General features: G+C 45.5%; 1 protein-coding gene and 2 non-coding genes across 3 annotated transcripts; all 3 read right to left on the bottom strand.

Moving 5' to 3' along the window:
• Positions 1 to 3,243: 3,243 nt before the first annotated feature.
• LOC144694757 (uncharacterized) lies at positions 3,244 to 13,119 on the bottom strand. The gene is made up of 7 exons (XM_078565330.1): positions 13,037 to 13,119; positions 12,083 to 12,280; positions 10,300 to 10,380; positions 8,926 to 9,388; positions 8,603 to 8,739; positions 4,907 to 5,066; positions 3,244 to 3,389 (listed from the first exon to the last, which is right to left on the bottom strand). The coding sequence occupies exons 4-7, from the start codon at positions 8,963 to 8,965 to the stop codon at positions 3,244 to 3,246; spliced, it is 483 nt and encodes a 160-aa protein (XP_078421456.1). The 5' UTR covers positions 8,966 to 9,388; positions 10,300 to 10,380; positions 12,083 to 12,280; positions 13,037 to 13,119.
• LOC144695123 (small nucleolar RNA SNORA77) lies at positions 8,976 to 9,113 on the bottom strand. The gene has a single exon (XR_013579884.1). It is a non-coding gene; the product is annotated as a small nucleolar RNA SNORA77 (small nucleolar RNA).
• LOC144695122 (small nucleolar RNA SNORA77) lies at positions 11,818 to 11,952 on the bottom strand. Its single transcript, XR_013579883.1, has one exon. It is a non-coding gene; the product is annotated as a small nucleolar RNA SNORA77 (small nucleolar RNA).
• Positions 13,120 to 20,984: the final 7,865 nt, after the last annotated feature.

The raw sequence follows: 20,984 nt of genomic DNA, 5'->3' as shown, positions 1-20,984 counted from the left end.
CTCCATACAACATTTTCTCTGCTTCCAAAATGCTGTGCATTTTGCTACTTAATTCTAGATAATGCACTAAGGTATTCCATGAATTTAAGGACAGAATATGACTTTAAAAGGGCACCTGACTCACGTTGAATTATCTTATGCCCTCTGCCCTCATTTCCCTTAAAGATTACACTCAGCATTTTATTCCCTCGTGCAAGGTCAACTAGTATTTTTGGCTTGCTTCGCTGTCTGAAGGACTTTGGAATTATTTTGGCTTCACTTGCTGAAACAAACTAACCTGGATGATTTAACCCTGTCTTCCTTTTTGGCAAGAGGACTCCAGCCCACAGTTCACCATAGTCTGATGGAATAGGGCATCAGCCAGAAGCTTTGTGGGTTTGACTTGGGTTTGCATATCCCTCCTTGGCCTCACCCCCTCCCTATCTCTGTAATCTCCTCCAGCCCCACAACCCTCAGATATCTGCGCTCCTCTAATCTTGGCCCCCTTAACATCCCTGATTTTAATCGCTCTGCCATTGGTGGCTGCACCTTCATTTGCCTAGTACCCCAACTCTGGAATACCCTCCTTAAACCTCTCTACCTCTCTTATCTCCTTTAAGGCACTCCTTAAAATCTACCTCTTTGACTAAGCTTTTGGTCATCTGAACTAAAATCTCCTTCTATGGCTTGGTGTCATATTCTGTTTATTATGCTCCTTGGGACATTCCATTACTTTAAAGGCACTATATAAATCTAAATTGATGTTGATCCAGTGAATGTTGCAAGATTGGACTCATTAGACACCAAGGAATGATTCCACCACCCTATCTTGTCATGCAAACCTTTAAAACCCCTGTCATATTCATTTCTCGAAATGCAGTTTTAAGAGATGGGAACTTTCCCTTGCCTCTGAGTGTTTGTTTTTTTTTTGCTGCTAGTGGAAGTTTCAAGGACGTCTTTCCCTATCGCTTTGAAGGGTAACATCATGATCAAGTCTGGAGTTGAAATCCGAGCAAAATCTTCCATCCTATCAGCTCTCTCCCGTTCTTGTCTGAGCTGTTGGGTGGCCATTTTGTTGGCCATCGGGCTGCCTGAGGAGCAGGGAAAAACCAGCATTGCCCTACAAACGTACTTCTGGTCAGCGATTATGGAGCTGAGTTAGCATTTACTGGGAATCTGTAATACTGATCATGCCACCCACACAGGTCAAGAAGGGTTAATGTGACAATAGTAAGAATTGACTGGAGGGGGTGGGGGAGCAGAGGGAAAGAGAGCTTGTGTCTCAGTTGTGGGATTGGCTTTTCTACAAGACCACCTCAAAGTCTCTGTATTTTATGAATAAAGTATATTTTTCAAAAAAAAACCTCAAAGTCTGACAGAAGCTGGGAAATATGTCAAAAATTCTGACTCCCCTTTGATGTAAACTCTCCCGTTTTGTGCATTGGAAAAAATAGTAAATCAGATGAAGGTATATGGGTCAAATGAAAGAATCCTTATTTTACTTTGAACACTCTGCTCTTAATGTGTCGCATTGGATTTTGTATCCTGGAATTTTTTTTTTTAAATCAGGAGCTGAAATGGCCTTTTGCAGTTAGTTGTTTTTCAAACTGCTTAGGCAGTTATGGCTGGCTTCCTCAATGAACACGTCACATTTTCCAAAGCTCATGTTTGTGGTTGTAAAACAATTCCAGAGCCATCTCCGTCGAAACTCCGGGCAGTGCCTGCCAGCTGCTCCACTTGCCATGACAGGAACTAGTCCACTCCAGAGCCGGGGCAATATTCCAGTCAGTTCTGATCAAAGACAGCACAACTACACGTTGGCGTTTTTCTAACCAATCCTCGAGATATCATTCTGAAAAGTACAAGCTGTGTATAATTCTGTGCAGATGACATGTGCAGAGTATTCATTTCTTTTCTTTTTTTCCCCCCCTTCTTTTCAGGTGCCCCTGACTCCAGTGGAACAGATAACAAACTTCTGTCAGAGGAATGCTGAAACCTTTGGGGCTGTAAGAGGGTGTGTGGAGGTGAGTGTCATGCCCCACAGAAATGTGTTCCCTCCCCCTTACTGAAGGTGCCAGCATTATTCAGACCAAATGGCTTCTTTTCATCTTTCTCCCCACTTAAATATCGGGGAGACTGAGGCCAGTGCTTCCAATCCCCATTCCAATCTCATTTCCCTAGCATCCGACTCCATCCCTCTCTCTCAGGCAACAGACTGAGATTAAGCCAGTCTGTGCACAACTGTGGTGGCTTGTTTGACCCCTAGATGAGTTTCCAACCTCATGTTCGCACCATAACTAAGCCCGCCTATTTCCACCTCTGTAGCATTGACTTCACCTGTCTCAGCTCATCGGCTGCTGAAACCCTTATACCTGCCTTTGTTATCTCTAGTCTTGACTATCCCAACACATTCTTGGCTGGTCTCCCAAATTCTACCCTCCATAAACTTGAGCTCATCCAAAACTCTGCTGCTCATGTCTTAACTCACACCAAGTCCCATTCCCCTATCACCCCCTGTGCTTGCTGACCTACACTGGCTTCTGGTCAAGCAACGTCATAATTTTAAAATTTTCATCTTCATTTTCAAGTCCCTCCATGGTCTTGTCCCCACCCTATCTCTGTAATCCCCTCAAGCCCCCCCCAACCCTCTGTGATATCTGCACTGCTCTAATTCTGGCCTCTTGAACATCCCCCGATTTTAATCCCTCCACCATTGGCGGCCATACCTTCTGCTGCCTGGGCCCCAAGCTCTGGAATTCCCTCCCTACACCTCACTTTCCTCCTTTAAGACACTCCTTAAAACCTACCTCCTGGACCAAACCTTTGGTCGTCTGACCTAATATCTCCTTATGTGGCTTGGTGTCATGTTTTGTTTTATAATGCTCCTGTGAAGCACCATGGTACATTTCGTTATGTTAAAGGCACTATGTAAGTTATTGTATCTGAGCATACAGCCAGGTTATTAAATAGGGGGCAACATGGAGGTGCCTCACCCAAGCCTGATTTACTCTTCAGCCCATAGTACAAAGGTAACTTACAGTAGTGACTGCACAAGAGATCAGGAGTAGGCAGATCAGCTGATTTTCCTCCTCTATAGTCAGGACTGCATGGCTAATTGCAATGTTGCTCCCACAGGCCAGCTGAGATAAACAGCTTAGGGATCAAGGAACTCCTTATCTGTACAGCTCTGTAACAGGCAATTGATTTAATCATCTGAGCCCCTATGCAAACTTGATTTTGCTGAATTCCGAATTTGAGCAACTATCAGACAAGGTCCACTGCATTAAGCGGGCTAGCAAGCTGAAGTTTGATCAACATGTTAACATTGTTGAGTAACGCAGCATCTCTCCAAATCAGAAGGGTGCACAAGTCCTGATTACATACAAATCCAGTGTTCCAACCATTGTGTACTGAAACCAATTCAAAAAATAATCCATTAACCGTAGTTCACGAGAAGCTGAATGCAAAACGGGCACATTAACTAGGGATCCCTGCACATCGCTCGCCCAGTATCATCTTTGACTGTCTCTCCCGCCTTGGCAGACTGTGCCCATTTACAGACCACGTACAGATCAGGCAGCTCCCAAGCCTGAAGAGGTTGTGCGCGCGCACGCACACACAAAGTATGCCAGGAGGTATCATGATGCTTTATAAGGCCTATGTTCTCAGCACCTTGTTGTAGGACTCTGAAACATGGGTGGTTTACAGCTACTAGGAAAAGCAGCTCAACAGCTTCTACCTTTTTGTCTGCGGTGCATTAAGGGTATATCCTGGCAGGACAAAATCAGGCATGCAGCTGTCCTCTCACAGGCAAATCTCCCAAATGTGTTGGCACTAACCAAACACAGGCGGCTTTGGTGAATCAGGCATGGTCTGCAGAATGGAAGATGGCCGCATACTCGTATGGTGAGGTAGCCAGAGCCACGCCTAGTGGGGCGCCCAAGGCTCCACCTCAAGGGTGCTAGCAAGCCTGTCACGAAGGCACTGAACATCAACTATTGCACCTGGGAGGCACTGGCTGGCAAAAGAGGGAAATGGCAACACGGCCAGTGCACACAGCAGCTTGGCAAGAGGCAGCAACGTCAAAAGCACCAACCTACAACATCACTTGGCAGCTTCACGTGCGAAACTTGTGGCAGAACCTGTCTCTCAAAGGTTGGCCTTCATGATCATTAGAGAATGAAGACTCCCCCCTCCCCACCTAAATGGATTGTTTGCTGTGTGTCATCTTTCGTAGTTGGAAGTCAGCAACAACATATCGGTGTGTTGATTACAGGGTAAGTCAGGTTTCGATGTTTACCAAGGTGCTGGGGACACGGGGTGGGGGACGGGGGCATTAACGCTCAGCAATAAAGTGGCGACTTCTATTTCTTTATACCACCAAGTTCCAGAGCTCAGCTCTAAGCAGGACCTGGGCATCTCCTCACAGGGGATGGCAAGTCAAGACAGTGCTTCCAAGTAGCCAGGTCACCTGTCCACAATCAGCTGCTGCACCTACCCTGGCCAGAGGAGACTAGTTGCCCTTAGTCTTTACTCTCTTGTCAGCCTCAGTGTTATCCTGCCCTTTGCCGAGGTTCTTTTTTATATGAAAAAGTTGAGATGGTATACTCACTACAGCGTCAACCTCTGCCTTGCTGGTCACTGGTGCCACCTGTTGGCAGTTCACAGCATAGCCGACAGCTAAACCACAACAACAGTGTGGTTCCATATTTTTGTGCATTTTTCACTAAGATTTAGCAGAAAGATTCAAATGCAAAGGCTAAAAGATGTAATGATCCGAACATTCCCCACCACCCCCGTGCTTTGTACATATAAAATGAGCTGTGAGTGTGATGTTTCACTGATTTGCTTTGATCAGTGTCTGAGATTGGATTTTCTCTCTCTCCACCTTGCTTAAGCCAGCCATTTTCAAAGGTAGTAATAATACCCAGGAGTCGGTTTCTCTGGCATTTATTGAACAGAGCAACGAGAACCAAATGAACCTTTTCAAGTTTGTTCAACTTGACACTGCCACCGTTGTTGGTTTTGTTCAGAATGTAAACGCTGTGACAGCTCAGCAGCAACTTCTCTTCTGAAATTCCACATGCCTGTCAAAAGGGGAAAGTGGAAACATGAATTTCTGCAGACAAGTGCCAGATAAGACTTTCATCTGACAATCTAATACCTACTGTCGCTTGCTAGTACAGAACTTGAACATTGCTGAAAAGAGAGGCATGTTGCTGAAGCTTTTCATCTTGCACTCATCAGGACAAATGCAAGAATGCCAAATTTCAAACAATCACAACAATTTATACTACAGGAGAAAAGGGTGCTGACTGGTTGGCAAGTGAACTCTGATTGGCCGAGGCATTGCCATGAGGAAAGCAAAAAGAAACTACAAGCTCCCCAAGTAATTCAGAAAAGGGACGAGGCTTGTGCATATTCCATTTGTTTGTTGGGAACGGGTCCCTGCATTTGAATGTATGTTGCTTCTAGCAGGTGTAAATGAGCCACGTTACGAGCTCGACTGATTACCCTAAATCGGTTGTTGGTGTAGCTATTAGCGCACTCAGGATTATTCAGCAGGTGCTGCTCAATCATGGAATCACATCCAACAATGGATGATTTGTTTTGGGTTTTGCAAGTGCCAGCTGGTTGAATATGGTCTGTACTCTGCCTATTATAAGTAACTGAAGGGACATGCTGTTTGATTTGATCAGCCAATCGCTGGGACATACATATGTACCTGACATTGCACCGGCATTGAAATTCATACATCATGTTGCTCAGCTGTGTGGTAGGCAGAAAGTCTTTTTGGACTGATGGCAGCAGATGTCAATGGAAAATACCACTCGAGTAGCCACTGCATAGGAGCAGCATGAAACTTGCTTAATCTGTTGTTCAATGCCTTGTGGGGCATTCTAGAACTAGAGGCCATAGTTTTAGGCTAAGGGGTGGTAGAATTAAATCAGAGATGAGGAGGAATTACTTTTCTCAAAAGGGTCGTGAATCTGTGGAATTCACTACCTCAGAGTGCAGTGGATGCCGGGACGCTGAATAAATTTGAGGAGATAGACAGATTTTTAATTAGTAACAGGTTGAAAGGTTATGGGGAGGGCGGGAAATTGGAATTGAAGCCGAAATGAGATCAGCCATGATCGTATTGAATGGCGGGGCAGGCTCGAGCGGCTGAATTGCCTACTCCTGCTCCTAGTTCTTATGTTCTACTTCTCTTTAGCTCTGAAGAAGAGTCACACAGACTGGAAATGTTAACTGTTTCTCTCTCCACAGATGCTGCCAGACCTGCTGAGTTTTTCCAGCATTTTCTGTTTTAATTCCTAATTTCCTTCTCCCTTTCTTGAAAAGACTTTGCCTCATGCTGGGGAACAGTCCATGAAAGCTAAAAACAAAAAGCTAAAAGCTACTGCGGATGCTGGAAATCCAAAACAAAATAAAAACAGAATTACCTGGAAAAACTCAGCAAGTCTGGCAGCATCGGCGGAGAAGAAATCAGTCAACGTTTCGAGCCCTCATGGCCCTTCAGCAGAACTGAAGCATAGTTTCAACAAGGGAGAAATATAAATTGGTTTAAGGTGGGTGGGGGGGAAGAGACACATTGAGGGTGTGGTGTGAGCAGATAATCAAAAGATGTCAGAGACAAAAGGGTCAAAGAGGTGTTGAAGGTGGTGGTCTTTGTCTGAGAAAAGTGCTAATTAAGAATGCAAGACAGGATATTCAAAGTACAGCTCTAGTGGGGGTGGGGTGGAAAGACTAAAGGTTTTAGTTTTAGATTTAAAAATAATGGAAATAGGTGGGGAAAGAAGAATCTATATAAATTATTGAAAAAAAAGGCGGGTGGGGGGGGGAAAGAAACGGGGTGGGGATGGGGGGAGGGGGAGTTTAAGATCTAAAGTTGTTGAATTCAATATTCAGCCCAGAAGGCTGTAAAGTGCCTAGTCGGAAGATGAGGTGCTGTTCCTCCAGTTTGCGTTGGGCTTCACTGGAACAATGCAGCAAGCCAAGGACAGACATGTGGGCAAGAGAACAGGGTGGAGTGTTAAAATGGCAAGCGACAGGGAGGTTTGGGTCTTTCTTGCGGACAGACCGCAGGTGTTCCGCAAAACGGTCGCCCAGTTTGCGTTTGGTCTCTCCAATGTAGAGGAGACCGCATTGGGAGCAACGAATGCAGTAGACTAAGTTAGGGGAAATGCAAGTGAAATGCTGCTTCACTTGAAAGGAGTGTTTGGGCCCTTGGACGGTGAGGAGAGAGGAAGTGAAGGGGCAGGTGTTGCATCTTCTGCGTGGGCATGGGGAGGTGCCATAAGTGGGGGTTGAGGAGTAGGGGGTGATGGAGGAGTGGACCAGGGTGTCCCGGAGGGAACGATCCCTACGGAATGCTGTCAAGGGGGGTGAAGGGAAGATGTGTTTGGTGGTGGCATCATGCTGGAGTTGGCGGAAATGGCGGAGGATGATCCTTTGAATGCGGAGGCTGGTGGGGTGATAAGTGAGGACAAGGGGGACCCTATCATGTTTCTGGGAAGGAGGAGAAGGCGTGAGGGAGGATGCGCGGGATATGGGCCGGACACGGTTGAGGGCCCTGTCAACGACCGTGGATGGAAAACCTCGGTTAAGGAAGAAGGAGGACATGTCCGAGGAGCTGTTTTTGAAGGTAGCGTCATCAGAACAGATGCGACGGAGGCGAAGGAACTGAGAGAATGGGATGGAGTCTTTACAGGAAGCGGGGTGTGAGGAGCTGTAGTCGAGGTAGCTGTGGGAGTCGGTAGGCTTGTAATGGATATTGGTGGACAGTCTATCATCAGAAATTGAGACAGAGAGGTCAAGGAAGGGAAGAGAAGTGTCAGAGATGGACCATGTGAAGATGATGGAGGGGTGGAGATTGGAAGCAAAATTAATAAATTTTTCCAGGTCCCGACGAGAGCATGAAGCAGCACCGAAGTAATCATCGATGTACCGGAGAAAGAGTTGTGGGAGGGGGCCGGAGTAGGACTGGAACAAGGAATGTTCCACATACCCCATAAAGAGACAGGCATAGCTGGGGCCCATGCGGGTACCCATAGCCACACCTTTTATTTGGAGGAAGTGAGAGGAGTTAAAGGAGAAATTGTTCAGTGTGAGAACAAGTTCAGCCAGACGGAGGAGAGTAGTGGTGGATGGGGATTGTTGGGGCCTCTGTTCAAGGAAGAAGCTAAGGGCCCTCAGACCATCCTGGTGGGGGATGGAGGTGTAGAGGGATTGGACATCCATGGTGAAGAGGAAGCGGTTGGGGCCAGGGAACTGGAAATTGTTGATGTGACGTAAGGTGTCAGAGGAATCACGGATGTAGGTGGGAAGGGACTGGACAAGGGGAGAGAGAAGGGAGTCATGAAAGCTAGTCTCCTCCCAGTGGCCATGCTTCATGTAAGGCTTGGGGACATCCAATTGTGCCCTCTGCTCCCGTTTCTGTATTAAGGAGCAGAAGGATCAGCTGATTTTCTCCCCGCCTTCTTTGCCCCAGGCTGCCAAGGCCCATCATTGCACCACAATTCCTGCCCTGGGGCTTGAGATTTGAGAGCAGAGCACAGAGTGAAGCTAAGAGCTTTTAGTCTGAGTGGCTGTGTTTGCATTGATTGGTGCTTTTACCTACGTGTCTAGTGTCTGCAGCCTGGGGCTCTGCTGAGCTCTGACTCTGCATCCCTCGAAGCCCAGGTTTATCTTGTTTGAATCGACAGCCTGAGGTTTGATAAGGACGATTCTCGGTTACTACTTCACTATTGAAAAGCCCTAAAAAGGCACACCAAGATCTATTAGCATCAATTTGTTTAAATATCTGCAAATTAATGAGACCATGAATTTAAACTTGATTTTTGCCCCCGAGGTTCCACGGTGTGTTCGTCAACACCCTTTGCCACAGGGACGTTTAAGAAATGTTAAGCAAACTTTTGCAGAATATGCAAAACAAGAGCTCACCTTTAACGGTTTTCACTGTAACCATTGAGTAGCAATCCATTTTCAACAATCACTGTATTCCCAAGCACAACCGCTGGCATGACCCCTGTGCAGAAGGAGACTGCTGAAATTGTTGGCGGGGAAATTACTGTGGCAGGCGGAAAAAGTGCCAGGTTGGAAAAGCTGAAGCTGACACAGAGTGAGCCTGCACGCCTCGATAGGGGAAAGAGTTGTGGTACAAGAGGAAACCCCACACTCAAAACCAAATAGTTCACAGCATCAGAATTCATATTCTGATTAAATCTGTGTCTAGTTACAGTACGCATGCTCCATGTACATGTTCATTCCAGTTCCCAGTTGACATTACGTAAGTTAGAATTTTTTGCGCTACATGAAATAAATGGTTAATTTGCACTTTTTTTCCATATCATTTTCTCTTGATGGCGGGGATGCCTACCTATATGGTGAGTCCTCCAGTTGGAACCTAGACAAGTGATCACACCCCATGAGACCATGAAGAGCATCACAATGAGCATACGAATTAGCAGCAGGAGTAGGCCACTCCGCCCCTCGAGCCTCCTCTGCCATCCAATAAAGTCACGGCTGCTCTGAATGTAACCTCAACCCCACATTCCTGCCTACCCCCGATAACCTTTCATCCCATTGTTAATCAAGGATCTATCCAGCACTACCTTAAAAATATTCAAAGACTCTGAATCTACTACCTTTTGAGGAAGAGAGTTCCAAAGACTCGCAACCCTCAGAGAAATAAATTCTCCTTATCTGTCTTAAATGAGTGACCCCTTATTTTTAAACAATGACCCTTAGTTCTGGATTCTCCCACAAGAGGAAACATCCTCTCCACATCCACCCTGTCAAGACCCCTCAGGATCTCAAAGGTTTCAATTAAGTTGCCTCTTACTCTTCTAAACTCCAGTGGATACAAGCCTAGCCCATCCAGCCTTTCCTCATAAGACAACCCGCCAATTCTTGGTATTAGTCTAGTAAATCTTCTCTGAACTGCTTCTAACGCATTTACATCTTTCTTTAAATAAGGAGACCACTACTTTTTTAAATTCATTCACGGGATGTAGGCTTCACTGGCTAGGCCAGCATTTATTGCCCATCCCAAGTTGCCCTTGAAGGTGGTGGTGAGCTGCCTTCTTGAGCCGCTGCAGTCCATGTGGTGTAGGTACACCCACAGTGCTGTTAGGGAGGGAGGTCCAGGATCCTGACCCAGCTGTACACTGTACTGTACACAATAGTCCAGATGTGGTCTCATCAATGCTCTGTGCAACTGAAGCATAACCTCCCTACTTTTGTAATCAGTTCCCTCACAATAAATGATAACATTCTATTAGCTTTCCTAATTACCTGTTGTACCTGCATACTAACCTGTTGTGATTAATGGAGCACAATACGATTGCATCTGCTGGTTGAGGCCATTAGATTATGATAGGGCATGGGAATCCTGTCCTGAAGGAAAAGGGAGACAAGGACAATTTAATTAATATTGAATACTGCTGAAGAGAGAGATATTTGGCCAAAACTTTTCATCTTGCACTCATCAGGACAAACACAAGAATTCCAAATTTCAAACAATCACAACAATTTATACTGCAGGAGAAAAGGCTGACTGGTTGGCAAGTCAACTCTGATTGGCTTAGGCATTGTCATGGAGGAAGCAATGGGGAACTATAGGCTCTCCTAGCTTCCTGGTAATGCAAAAATGGCACAAAGCTTGAAGATGTTCCTTTTATTTGCGGAGAACGGGTCACTTCATATCTGCATATCGCTTCTAGCAAGCATAAATGAGCCAACTGATTTTCTTAAATTAGTTGTTAGTGTAGCTATTAGTGCACTCAGAATTGTTCAGCAAGTGCTCCCGAATCATGGAATCACATCTCACAGTGGACTTTTTGTTTACCGTCAAGCTGCCGAACAGTCAGCACCCTTTTCTCCTGCAGTATAAATTGTTGTGATCACTTGAAACTTGGCATTCTTGATATTGTCCTGATGAGTGCCAGAGGAAAATCTTCAGCAATATGACTCTCTTTTCAGTGATGTTCAAGTTCTATACTAAATGAATATTGTTCCAATTTTACTATTTTTCACCATGCACATTAAAATTATGTAGTGTCCAAGAACGAGGATCTTCTCTCTCTCCTAACACCAAATGAGCATGACTTTGAGGGAGCAGTAATACTGCCAAGGACCAGCTCCAGTATGGGCTCCACTGGTCCATACCTACTGATGCCAACAGGCTGTTTGACAATCTAGTCTTGAAGCCAAGGTCAATGCTGTCCTCCTCCAACAACCCCCACACGAATGTTACATGTGATTCTGTGATTGGACAGCACTTGCTAAGTGTGCTAAGAATTACACTATCAACCAATTTAAGTTTACTAGTTGAGCTTGCAACATGGCTTACTTACGCTTGCTAGAAGCTACATATATTCATTCACAGGGACCTGTCCTCTGCAGGCAAAAGGAACATGTCCAGGCATTGCACCTTTTTTGAATTACAAAAGCATGGAGGGGACAATAGTTCCCTGGTGCATTCTCCATGCCAGCACCTTGACTAATCAGAGATGACTTGCCAATCAATCAGCACCCTTTTCTCATGCAATATAAATTGTTGCTCCCTCTGAAATTTGGCATTCTTGCATTTGTCCTAATGAATGAGACAGAAAGCTTTGACAGCATGTCTCTTTTTTTTCAGCAACCAACCCCCCACACTTTTTAGTGATCAGGAAAGGATGTAGTGGATATTTCCCCTCAAGGCTAGAGAGTCTAGTTGAGAAGAGAGAACAACACAGGTGGACCCAGAATGATTGGTATTCAACAGAATTGTCTGTTTCCTCTTCCAGCCCGGACAGTCAGAATCTTCCTTTATTGTGGGAATATTCCCATAACTGTTCCAGAGAACTTGTGACTCTTGCACCCCTCGATGGGACACAGAGAATGCACAGGTACTCTGGAGTTTTCCTTTAGCAGACTTTAAAAGGTGCCAGTCCAGGGAAAGGGTCTGACCCAGAGTGAGCCTGCAAGATAGATCTGCAGTCCTGCCTGAATTATCAGAAATACATTTACTGCCGTCATTCTCCCCTTCGTTCCGACACCCCGAAGCTACTGAAACCAAAGATGGGCATCACCAAGTTGTTGCAACTGGATTTACCTCATTGTCTTCGGTGGTGTCCCGAATTATGGGATTCAGGTCTTCACTCAGCCCTCTGGACAGCTGGTTTGCAGCAAATCCTATTCCATCTGGTTCAAGACTCCAACCTGTTCCACCACTATATTACTGCATCTGTGTCTTGCATCAGACTTCCTTCCCTCCATTAAAAGTGCTACATAAATGCAAAGCTGTTGCCTTCTGAAAGCAAAAGTTAGATTTTAATTAAAACAGATGCAAAATATTGCAGAAGCTGGAAATCTGAAAGCACTCAGCAGGTCAGGCAGCATTTGTAAAAGGAGCACTTTCAGATCACTGATCTGTTGTCCGAAGTGTACTTTATTGAAGAGTGCGGTGAAAGGGTGGGTTATTACCCATCATTATAATGGGGGGGGGGACCTCAAGATGGCTCAGAGATGAGCAGAGAGCAGCTCCCATTTTACTAGGGCAGCTCTATTCATCAAATCGTACAGCGCAGGAGTCCATTCAGCCCATCCAGGCTCTTTCAAGATGCAATCTAGTTAGTCCCACACCTTGCTCTTTGAGCATAAACCTCCTGCAATCCTTTCTCCTGTGTGGATTTGACCAATTTACCAATTTTCTCCTCAAAGCTGCTACTGACTCTGTATCTCCCCCTCACCACCCCCCCAATCTTTCAGACAGTGCATTCCAGATTAGCCTAGCACATCGTCAGAGAGAAGTCTTGCCAATCACCTTATTGCCAGCTGTGACTCTGGACTTGTTGCCCCGCATGTTCAGAGTGAATTTGGACCCATAGGTACTTTCCAGCCCAGATAATAGCATATCATTTCAGTTTTAGTTAACTAGCTTAGTTTCCTTTGATTTTCTAATGATTAAAGGAAAATGAGACGCTTTTTGCTGTATATTTTACTCTGATAATACTTGTTTCGTCCTATTTTCTCAAATATACTGTTAGAGTAGAAAGTACCACCTTACAGTCACAGTGAACCTCAGCCTTTGTCTCTCCTTCTCTCTCTGCGCCGCCATTTTCCCTCAGCAGGCGGTAGCCCCGCCTCCTCGATTCCCATTGGCAGATGAGTAGGAGGTAGCGCTCGCCCATTGGCTACTGTGTGTGTCAATCACCTGTCTCTGCAATGTAGCGCGGGAATTGTAGTTTCCTGTGATCGGGCCTATTTGAGAGCTAAAATAAAAGCAAAATCTACTGAGGGTCTTAAATAAAGAACAGACAGTGCTGGAAAAACTCAGCAGGTCTGGCAGCCTCTGTGGAGAGAGAAGTTAATGTTGCAAGTCCAATATGACTCATATTCAACCTGAAAAGTTAGCTCTGTTACTTTACAGATGCTGCCAGACCTGCTGAGTATTCTCAGCATTTTCTATTTTATTTCCTATTTGAGTTTCCCTTATCCACCATCTCCAATCCCCTCAAACAAGGGTTGTCAACCCTCCAGGATTGGCCTGGCGTCTCCAGGACTTGAAGATCAATCTCCAGGACACTTATGTTTAATTCTGGAGTAAAATCAGATAGGCTTTTTTTTAGCCATTTTCTTTGAACATTTCTTTTTACCAGATATAAAAATATTGAAAATGGGAGAAAAAGGCTGTTTGGCTGACAGTTGAGCATCATCCAATGGGGTGATGAGTGTTAGCGTAGGAAGACAGTGCATCACAAGGATGGATGTATTGGCTGACTAATGGCTGGAGCCTGGGGGCAAGTCAAGTGATGAAAACTCCAGGAACACATTTAATTACAGTTGGCAACCCTATCCTAAACGCCTTGGGGTGGTATCCCTCACCACCCTCCCCCTGGACAGTATCCGTTACCCTTTCCTCCCCCCCATGACCCAAAACCTCCCCATCAGGGATAATGTCTCTTACCACCCTCACCCTATTGCGTACAGGGAGATGAGAGTTACCATTTCTGTGAACATCTGTTATAATTGCGTTTATTCTTGATTATTCCTTTTCTTTCAGACCTTCTGTTTACTCCATGGGGTGGATGAGGCGGTTCCGCCATACCAGCACCTGTGTAACCCAGTAAACAGTGCAAAAGCGTTGCACACTAGCTCCTCCCTGTGAGGAAACACTTGATCGCTGTCCCTGTGACAAAGTAGCTGAGATAAGGAACCTGTCATGTGCTGAATTGTGAGTTTGAACTGGGGCATACAGCAGATAGCTGCAGCATATTGCAGAGCTGGAGCATTAGCCAGCACACTCAGTACTGGAACTATTTTCCTTGTGTTCCTAAGCTACTCTAATTCATGGAGATCATTCCACTCCCATGTTATCCCATTATCTTTGTATGTATATATTGTTGCTTTCCCACACTTCTCTTCCTCTGGGATTATCCCCCTCATTCCCTCCTCAATCATTGCCTGTTCCTTGCATTGCCTTTTCTTACCTTGCACCCCCTCCATCCAGTGCCTTACTTGCATATCCATCTCCATTTTAGTTTCTGTACCTCTTGGCTTTAGCATATGATCTTCCCCTTCCTGTAAAGCCTTTTTGTCACTCCATGCATTGGTGGAAGTTGCAGAATGGTCAAGCTTTTATGTTGAGGGGTGGCAGGGCTGTATCACTCCCTGTCACCCCGTTTCCCATCTTGCACTGCCACTCTCAGCAACCCACATGGATTACAGTGAATTTTAAGCTATTTCATTCATTATTTTATTCCTCAATCAATGCACTTGGGAAAAATAATGGGAAAGTTTGCATCAGCACAGTGCTGTAATGTTCATACCAATGTTGAATCACTGAATACTCATTTCTCTAAATGATTGTGGTTCCAGATAACTGCAATTATCTTTCCATGCTTATAAGAACATAAGAAATAGGAACAGGAGTAGACCATTCGGCCCCTTGAGCCTGCTCCGCCATTCAATAAGGTCATGGCTGATCTTCTTGTGTTTCGATTTCCACATTCCCATCTACCCCCAATAACCTGGGAAGTGTGTCGTGCAGTCAGTTCTTATTGAAAATAACAAGAGTGACATCACAAGACAACGCGAGAGAGCGGCAGAGAGATCAGAACCCGTGCGGGGAAGCTTCAAAAAGTGACGTCAGCACAAAGGTGAGAGCTGATTGGTGAGCAGTAGGTAAGTATTTTTCTCCAGTCTTTTCTCCAGTTTAAAATAGATTAAGCTAAGGAAAGGTAAGGGTTCTAGTTTTTATTTAAAGTACATAAATAATTTAACGTTTTTTTACTGTATTTAACTTTAAGGATTTTTTTTCAACTAGAGGCAGGGCAGCTCAGTCCCGTGTTACGTGCTGCCTGTAACATGTGGGAAGTCCTAGACGCTCCTTGCGCTCTAACCGACCACTTGTGCAGGTGGTGCCACCAGCTGCAGCTACTTGAGCTCCGGGTTTCGGAGCTTGAGTGGCAGCTGGAGGCACTAAGGTGCCTCCGTGAGGCTGAGAGTTTTGTGGATAGCACGTTTTTAGATGTGGTCACCCCACAGCTTACAGAAGTGCAGACAGAGAGGGAATGGGTGACCATCAGTCAGAAGAAAGGTGTCAGGCAGGTAGTCAGGAAATCCCCAGGGTGCATCGAGAACCGTTTTCCTGTGTTGGAAAACGGTGAGCGTGATGGTTCCTCTGGGGAGTGCAGCCACGCTCATGGCACTGTGAGTGGCTCAGCTGCACAGCGGGGGGAGGAAAAAGAGGAGAAGAGCAATAGTGGTAGGAGACTCGATAATAAGGGGAACAGACAGGCGTTTCTGCGGCCGTAGACGTGACTCCAGGATGGTATGTTACCTCCCTGGTGCCTGGGTCAAGGATGTGACTGAACGGCTGCAGGGCATTCTCAAGGGGGAGGGTAAACATACAGAGATGTGGTACATATTTGTACCAATGACATAGGTAGAAAAAGGGATGACGTTCTGCAGGCAGAATTCAGGGAGCTAGGAAGCAGATTAAAAAACAGCACCTCAAAGGTAGAAATCTCTGGATTACTTCCGGTGCCATGCGCGAATGAGTATAGAAATAGGAGGTTAGTCCAGATGAATGCATGGCTGGAGAGATGGTGCAGGAGGGAGGACTTTAGATTTCTGGGACATTGGGACCATTTCTGGTGAGGGTGGGACCTGTGCAAGGTGGACGGGTTGCACCTGAACCGGAATGGGAGCAACATCCTTGCGGGGAGGTTTGTTAATGCTGTTGAGGAGGGTTTAAACTAACTTGGCAGGGGGATGGGATCCTGAGAGGAGGTTCAGCAGGGGGAGATGCACAGCCAAAATTAGAAGAGAGAGCAAGTGAGTCTGGAAGGCATAGAAATTATAGGCCAGTTAAGGCACAAGGGAGTTTGGCAAGGTTGGATGGTATTTATTTTAATGCAAGGAGTCTGACGAATAAGGCAGATGAGTTGAGGGCACAAATTAACACATGGTAGTATGATGTCATTGCTGTCACAGAGACATGGTTGAGAGGGAGGCAGGATTGGCAGCTCAATATTCCAGGATATAGGGTCTTCAGGCGAGACAGGGAAGGTGGTAAAAGAGGAGGGGTATCACAATATTGATCAAGGAATCAATTACGGCAGTAAGGAGGGATGACATCTTAGAAGGCTCCTCAAATGAAGCCATATGGGTAGAACTGAAAAACAAAAAAGGAGCAATCACATTGTTGGGAGTGTACTATAGGCCCCCAAACAGTCAGAGAGAAATAGAAGAGCAGATATGTAGGCAAATTTCAGAGAAATGTAAAAATAATAGGGTAGTAATAATGGGGGATTTCAACTTCCCCAACATTAACTGGGTTTAGAGGGAGCAGAATTTTAAAAATGCATTCAGGAGTGCTTTTTAAGCCAGTACGTAGAAGGTCCGACAAGAGAGGGGGCAGTCCTGGACTTAATTTTATGGAGTGAGCTGGGCAAGTGGTAGAGGTATCACTGGGGGCAGCATTTTGCAGATAGTGATCATAACTCAGTTAGATTCAAGGTTGTTATGGAAGAGGACAAGGATGGGCCAGAAATCAGAGTTCTAAATTTGGGTAAGGCCGATTTTAATAAGATCAGATATGATTTGGCCAGAGTGGACTGGGAGCAGCTACTTTTAGGTAAATCTGCATCAGAGCAGTGGGACTCATTCAAGAAGGAAATAGGGAGAGTACAGGGCCAACATATTCCAGTAAAGACAAAGGGTGGGACCAACAAATCCAGGGAATCCTGGATGTCGAGGGATATACGGGATTGGATAAAGAGAAAAAGAGAGGCTTATGGCAGATACCGAGGGCTCAAAACAGCGGAAGCCCTAGAGGAATATAGAATGTGTAGGGGGCAACTTAAAAAGGAAATTAGGAGAGTAAAAAGGGGCGTGAAAAAACATTGGCAGGTAAAATAAAGGAAAATCCAAAGTTATTTTACAAGTACATTAAGAGTAAGAGGATAACTAGGGGAAGAGTAGGGCCCATTAAGGACCATAATGGTAATTTGTGTGTGGAGCCGGAAGACGTAGATAAGGTTGTAAATGAATACTTTGTGTCACTGTTCACAAGTGAGAGGGAAGACGTGGCTATGGAAATCAGGCAGAAAGACAGCGATATAATTAAAGAAATTAACATAGAAAGGAAGGAGGTTCTCAGTGGTCTGGCAGGCTTAAAAGTAGATAAATCTCCAGGCCCGGATGAAATGTATCCCAGGCTGTTGAGTGAGGCAAGGGAGGAGATAGCAGGGGCGCTGGCAATAATTTTCAATACTTCTCTGGCCACAGGAGAGGTGCCAGAGGACTGGAGGACAGCCAATGTGGTACCATTATTCAAGAAGGGAGGAAGGGATAAACCAGGGAACTACAGGCCAGTCAATCTAACCTCAGTGGTGGGGAAACTATTGGAAGCAATTCTGAGGGACAGAATTAATCTACACTTGGAGAGACAGGGATTAATCAAGGACAGTTAGCATGGTTTTGTTAAGGGGAGGTCTTGATTGACCAATTTGATTGAATTTTTCGAGGAGGTGACCAGGTGTGTAGATGAAGGCAATGCATTTGATATAGTCTACTTGGACTTCAGCAAGGATTTTGATAAGGTCCCGCATGGGAAACTGATAACGAAGGTACGAGCCCATGGAATCCAAGGCAATTTGGCAAATTGGATCCAGAATTGGCTGAGTGTCAGGAAGCAGAGGGTGATGGACCAGGGGTGTTTTAGTGACTGGATGCCTGTGTCCAGTGGGGTTCCACAGGGATCGGTGTTAGGTCCCTTGCGGTTTGTAGTATATATAAACAATTTAGACTTGAATGTATGAGGGTTGATCAGTAAGTTCGTGGATGACACGAAAATTGGTGGGGTGGTAAATAGTGAGGAGGATATAGACGGGCTGGTCAGATGGGCTGATCAGTGGCAAATGGAATTTAATCCAGATAAGTGTGAGGTGATGCACTTGGGCAGGAGAAACAAGGCACGGGAATACACAATGAATGGTAGGACCCTGGGAAGCACCGAGGATCAGACTGACCTTGGTGTGCATGTCCACCGGCCCCTTAAGGTAGCGGGACAGGTGGATAAGGTGGTTAAGAAGGCATATGGGATACTTGCCCTTATTAGCTGAGGCATAGAATATGAGAGCAGGAAGTTAATGCTGGAACTGTATAAAACGCTGGTTAGGCCACAGCTAGAGTATTGCGTGCAGTTCTGGAATCCGCATTATAGGAAGGATGTGATTGCACTAGAGAGAGTGCAGAGGAGATTTACCAGGATGTTGCCTGGGCTGGACAGTTTTATTTCTGAGGAGAGATTGGAGAGACTGGGGTTATTTTCCTTGGAGCAAAGGAGATTGAGGGGGGACATGTTTGAGGTGTATAAAATTATGAGGGACATAGATAGGGTAGACAGGAAGGAACTTTTCCCCTTGGTGGAGGGATCAATAACCAGGGGACATAGATTTAAGGTAAGGGGCAGGAGGTTTAGAGGGGATGTGAGGAAGAATTTTTTCACCCAGAGGGTGGTGGGAATCTGGAATTCACTGCCTGAAAGGGTGGTAGAGGCAGAAACCCTCATAACATTTAAGAAGTATTTGGATGTGCACTTGCGATGCCATGGCATACAAGGCTATGGGCCCAGTGCTGGAAAATGGAATTAGAATAGTTAGGTACTTGTTTGACTGGCGAATCTCGATGGGCTGAAGGGCCTTTTTCTGTGCTGTAGACCTCTATGACTATGACCTTTGATTTCCTTGCCTAACAAGAATCTGTCTACTTCTGCCTTAAACATATTCAATGACCCCGCCTCCACCACCTTCTGAGGCAGAGAGTTCCAAAGTCGCACAACCCTCTGAGAGAAAAAATTTCTCCTCATCTCTGTCCTAAAAGGATGACCCCTAATTTTAAAATAGCGCCCCCTGGTTCTGGACTCACCCACAAGGGGAAACATCCTTTCCATGTCCACCTTGTCAAAGTCGTTCAGGATCTTGTACACTTCAATCAAATCACCCCTCCCTCTTCTAAGCTCCAGTGGAAACAAGCCCAGTCTTTCCTCATAAGACAACCCACTCGTACAGGTATCTAATAAACCTCCTCTGAACCACCTCCAATGCATTTACATCCTTCCTTAAATAAGGAGAATAAAACTGCACACAGTATTCAAGGTATGTTCTCACCAATGCCCTGTATATTTGAATAATGTGAATAATTCTTTGTATTTACCCTTATGGGGTTTGAGCCTCTCATTTCTTGTTAACATTTTATAATTCACGATGTCCAGTCAGAAAGTCCAAACAGGTTTAAGTTCCACTCCAGGACTTGACATAAAATTCAAGGCTGACACTAGCAGTACCGAGTGAACGCTGCACTGTCAAAGGTGCCTTTTTTCTGATGAGATGTTAAACCGAGACCACGCCTGCCCTCTTGGGTGGACATAAAAGATCATATTTTGAAGAAGAGCAGGGGGTTCTCCTCAATGTTGTTGCCAATATTTATTGCTCAATCAACATCACTCAAATAGCTCTTAAGAAGAGTCATGCAGACTCGAAATATCAACTCTGTTGTTCCCTCCACAGACCTGCTGCCAGACCTGCTGAGTTTTTCCAGCATTTTCTGTTTTTGTCTCACTCAAGTAATGTTGTCTGGTCATTATGACATTGCTATTTGTGGGAGCTTGCTTGCTATGCATGAATTGGCATTTCCTACATTACAACAGTGACCACACTTCAAAAAGTACTCCATTTGCTGTGAAGTGCTTTGAGGTGATGACGAAATAGTTAAGATGCTGTGTAAACCAGTCTTTCTTTAACTAATGTTCCCAATTCTGGGAAAGGCCTGTTTTATGTGTGGGACTGATGGAGATGGGAGCTCATGTAGGAAAAGATCCAATCAGAGTTGATAATCGTACTGCAAATTTTGTGCTCCTGTAAAGCTTGTGCTCAGGGGTACAGGAGACTGACAAAATGACCTCCCACTGCCTTTGGGGTCAATTTTTCTGCCTGGTATGCGTCGCGCATGCTCACAGCGCCCCTGTGCCTCCTGGTCTGCGCATGCTCACAGTGCTCCTGTTCCTCCTGCTGTGCGCATGCTCACGATGCCCCTGTGCCTCCTGGTCCGCGCATGCTCACAGCACCCTTTCTCAAATTCTTGGTGCAAGTAATTCTGATCCCTGGGCCCTTTTTTGATGCCCAGCTCTTGCCTTTATTTATCATGCTTTGTTGTGTGATGAATAATTCGATAGACAAATAGAGCACCAATCGCTCTGCTCCCATCCCCCCCCAAAAAGTATTATGTTGCATGAATTGTGAAAGGCGCATATTAAAAACATTCACTCCGGTAGGGGTGTGGTCCTGCTTTGCGGTGCACAGCAACTTGTTTGGAGGGGAGGCGGGCTCTGGCGAGTGATAGCGCAGTGAGTCAATCGGCAGAGGCGGAGTCTGTGCATTGGTCCAATCAGGGAGCGGTTATGAGGAGGCAGCAGGTTAGGATGCGCTGCCTCACGTGGCCTGGGGCTG

Source organism: Cetorhinus maximus, chromosome 20 (genome assembly GCF_964194155.1).
Source record: "Cetorhinus maximus chromosome 20, sCetMax3.hap1.1, whole genome shotgun sequence".
Lineage (NCBI taxonomy): Eukaryota > Metazoa > Chordata > Chondrichthyes > Lamniformes > Cetorhinidae > Cetorhinus > Cetorhinus maximus.
The sequence above is the reverse complement of the archived record's forward strand: the minus strand, read 5'-3'. Positions and strand labels throughout refer to the sequence as shown.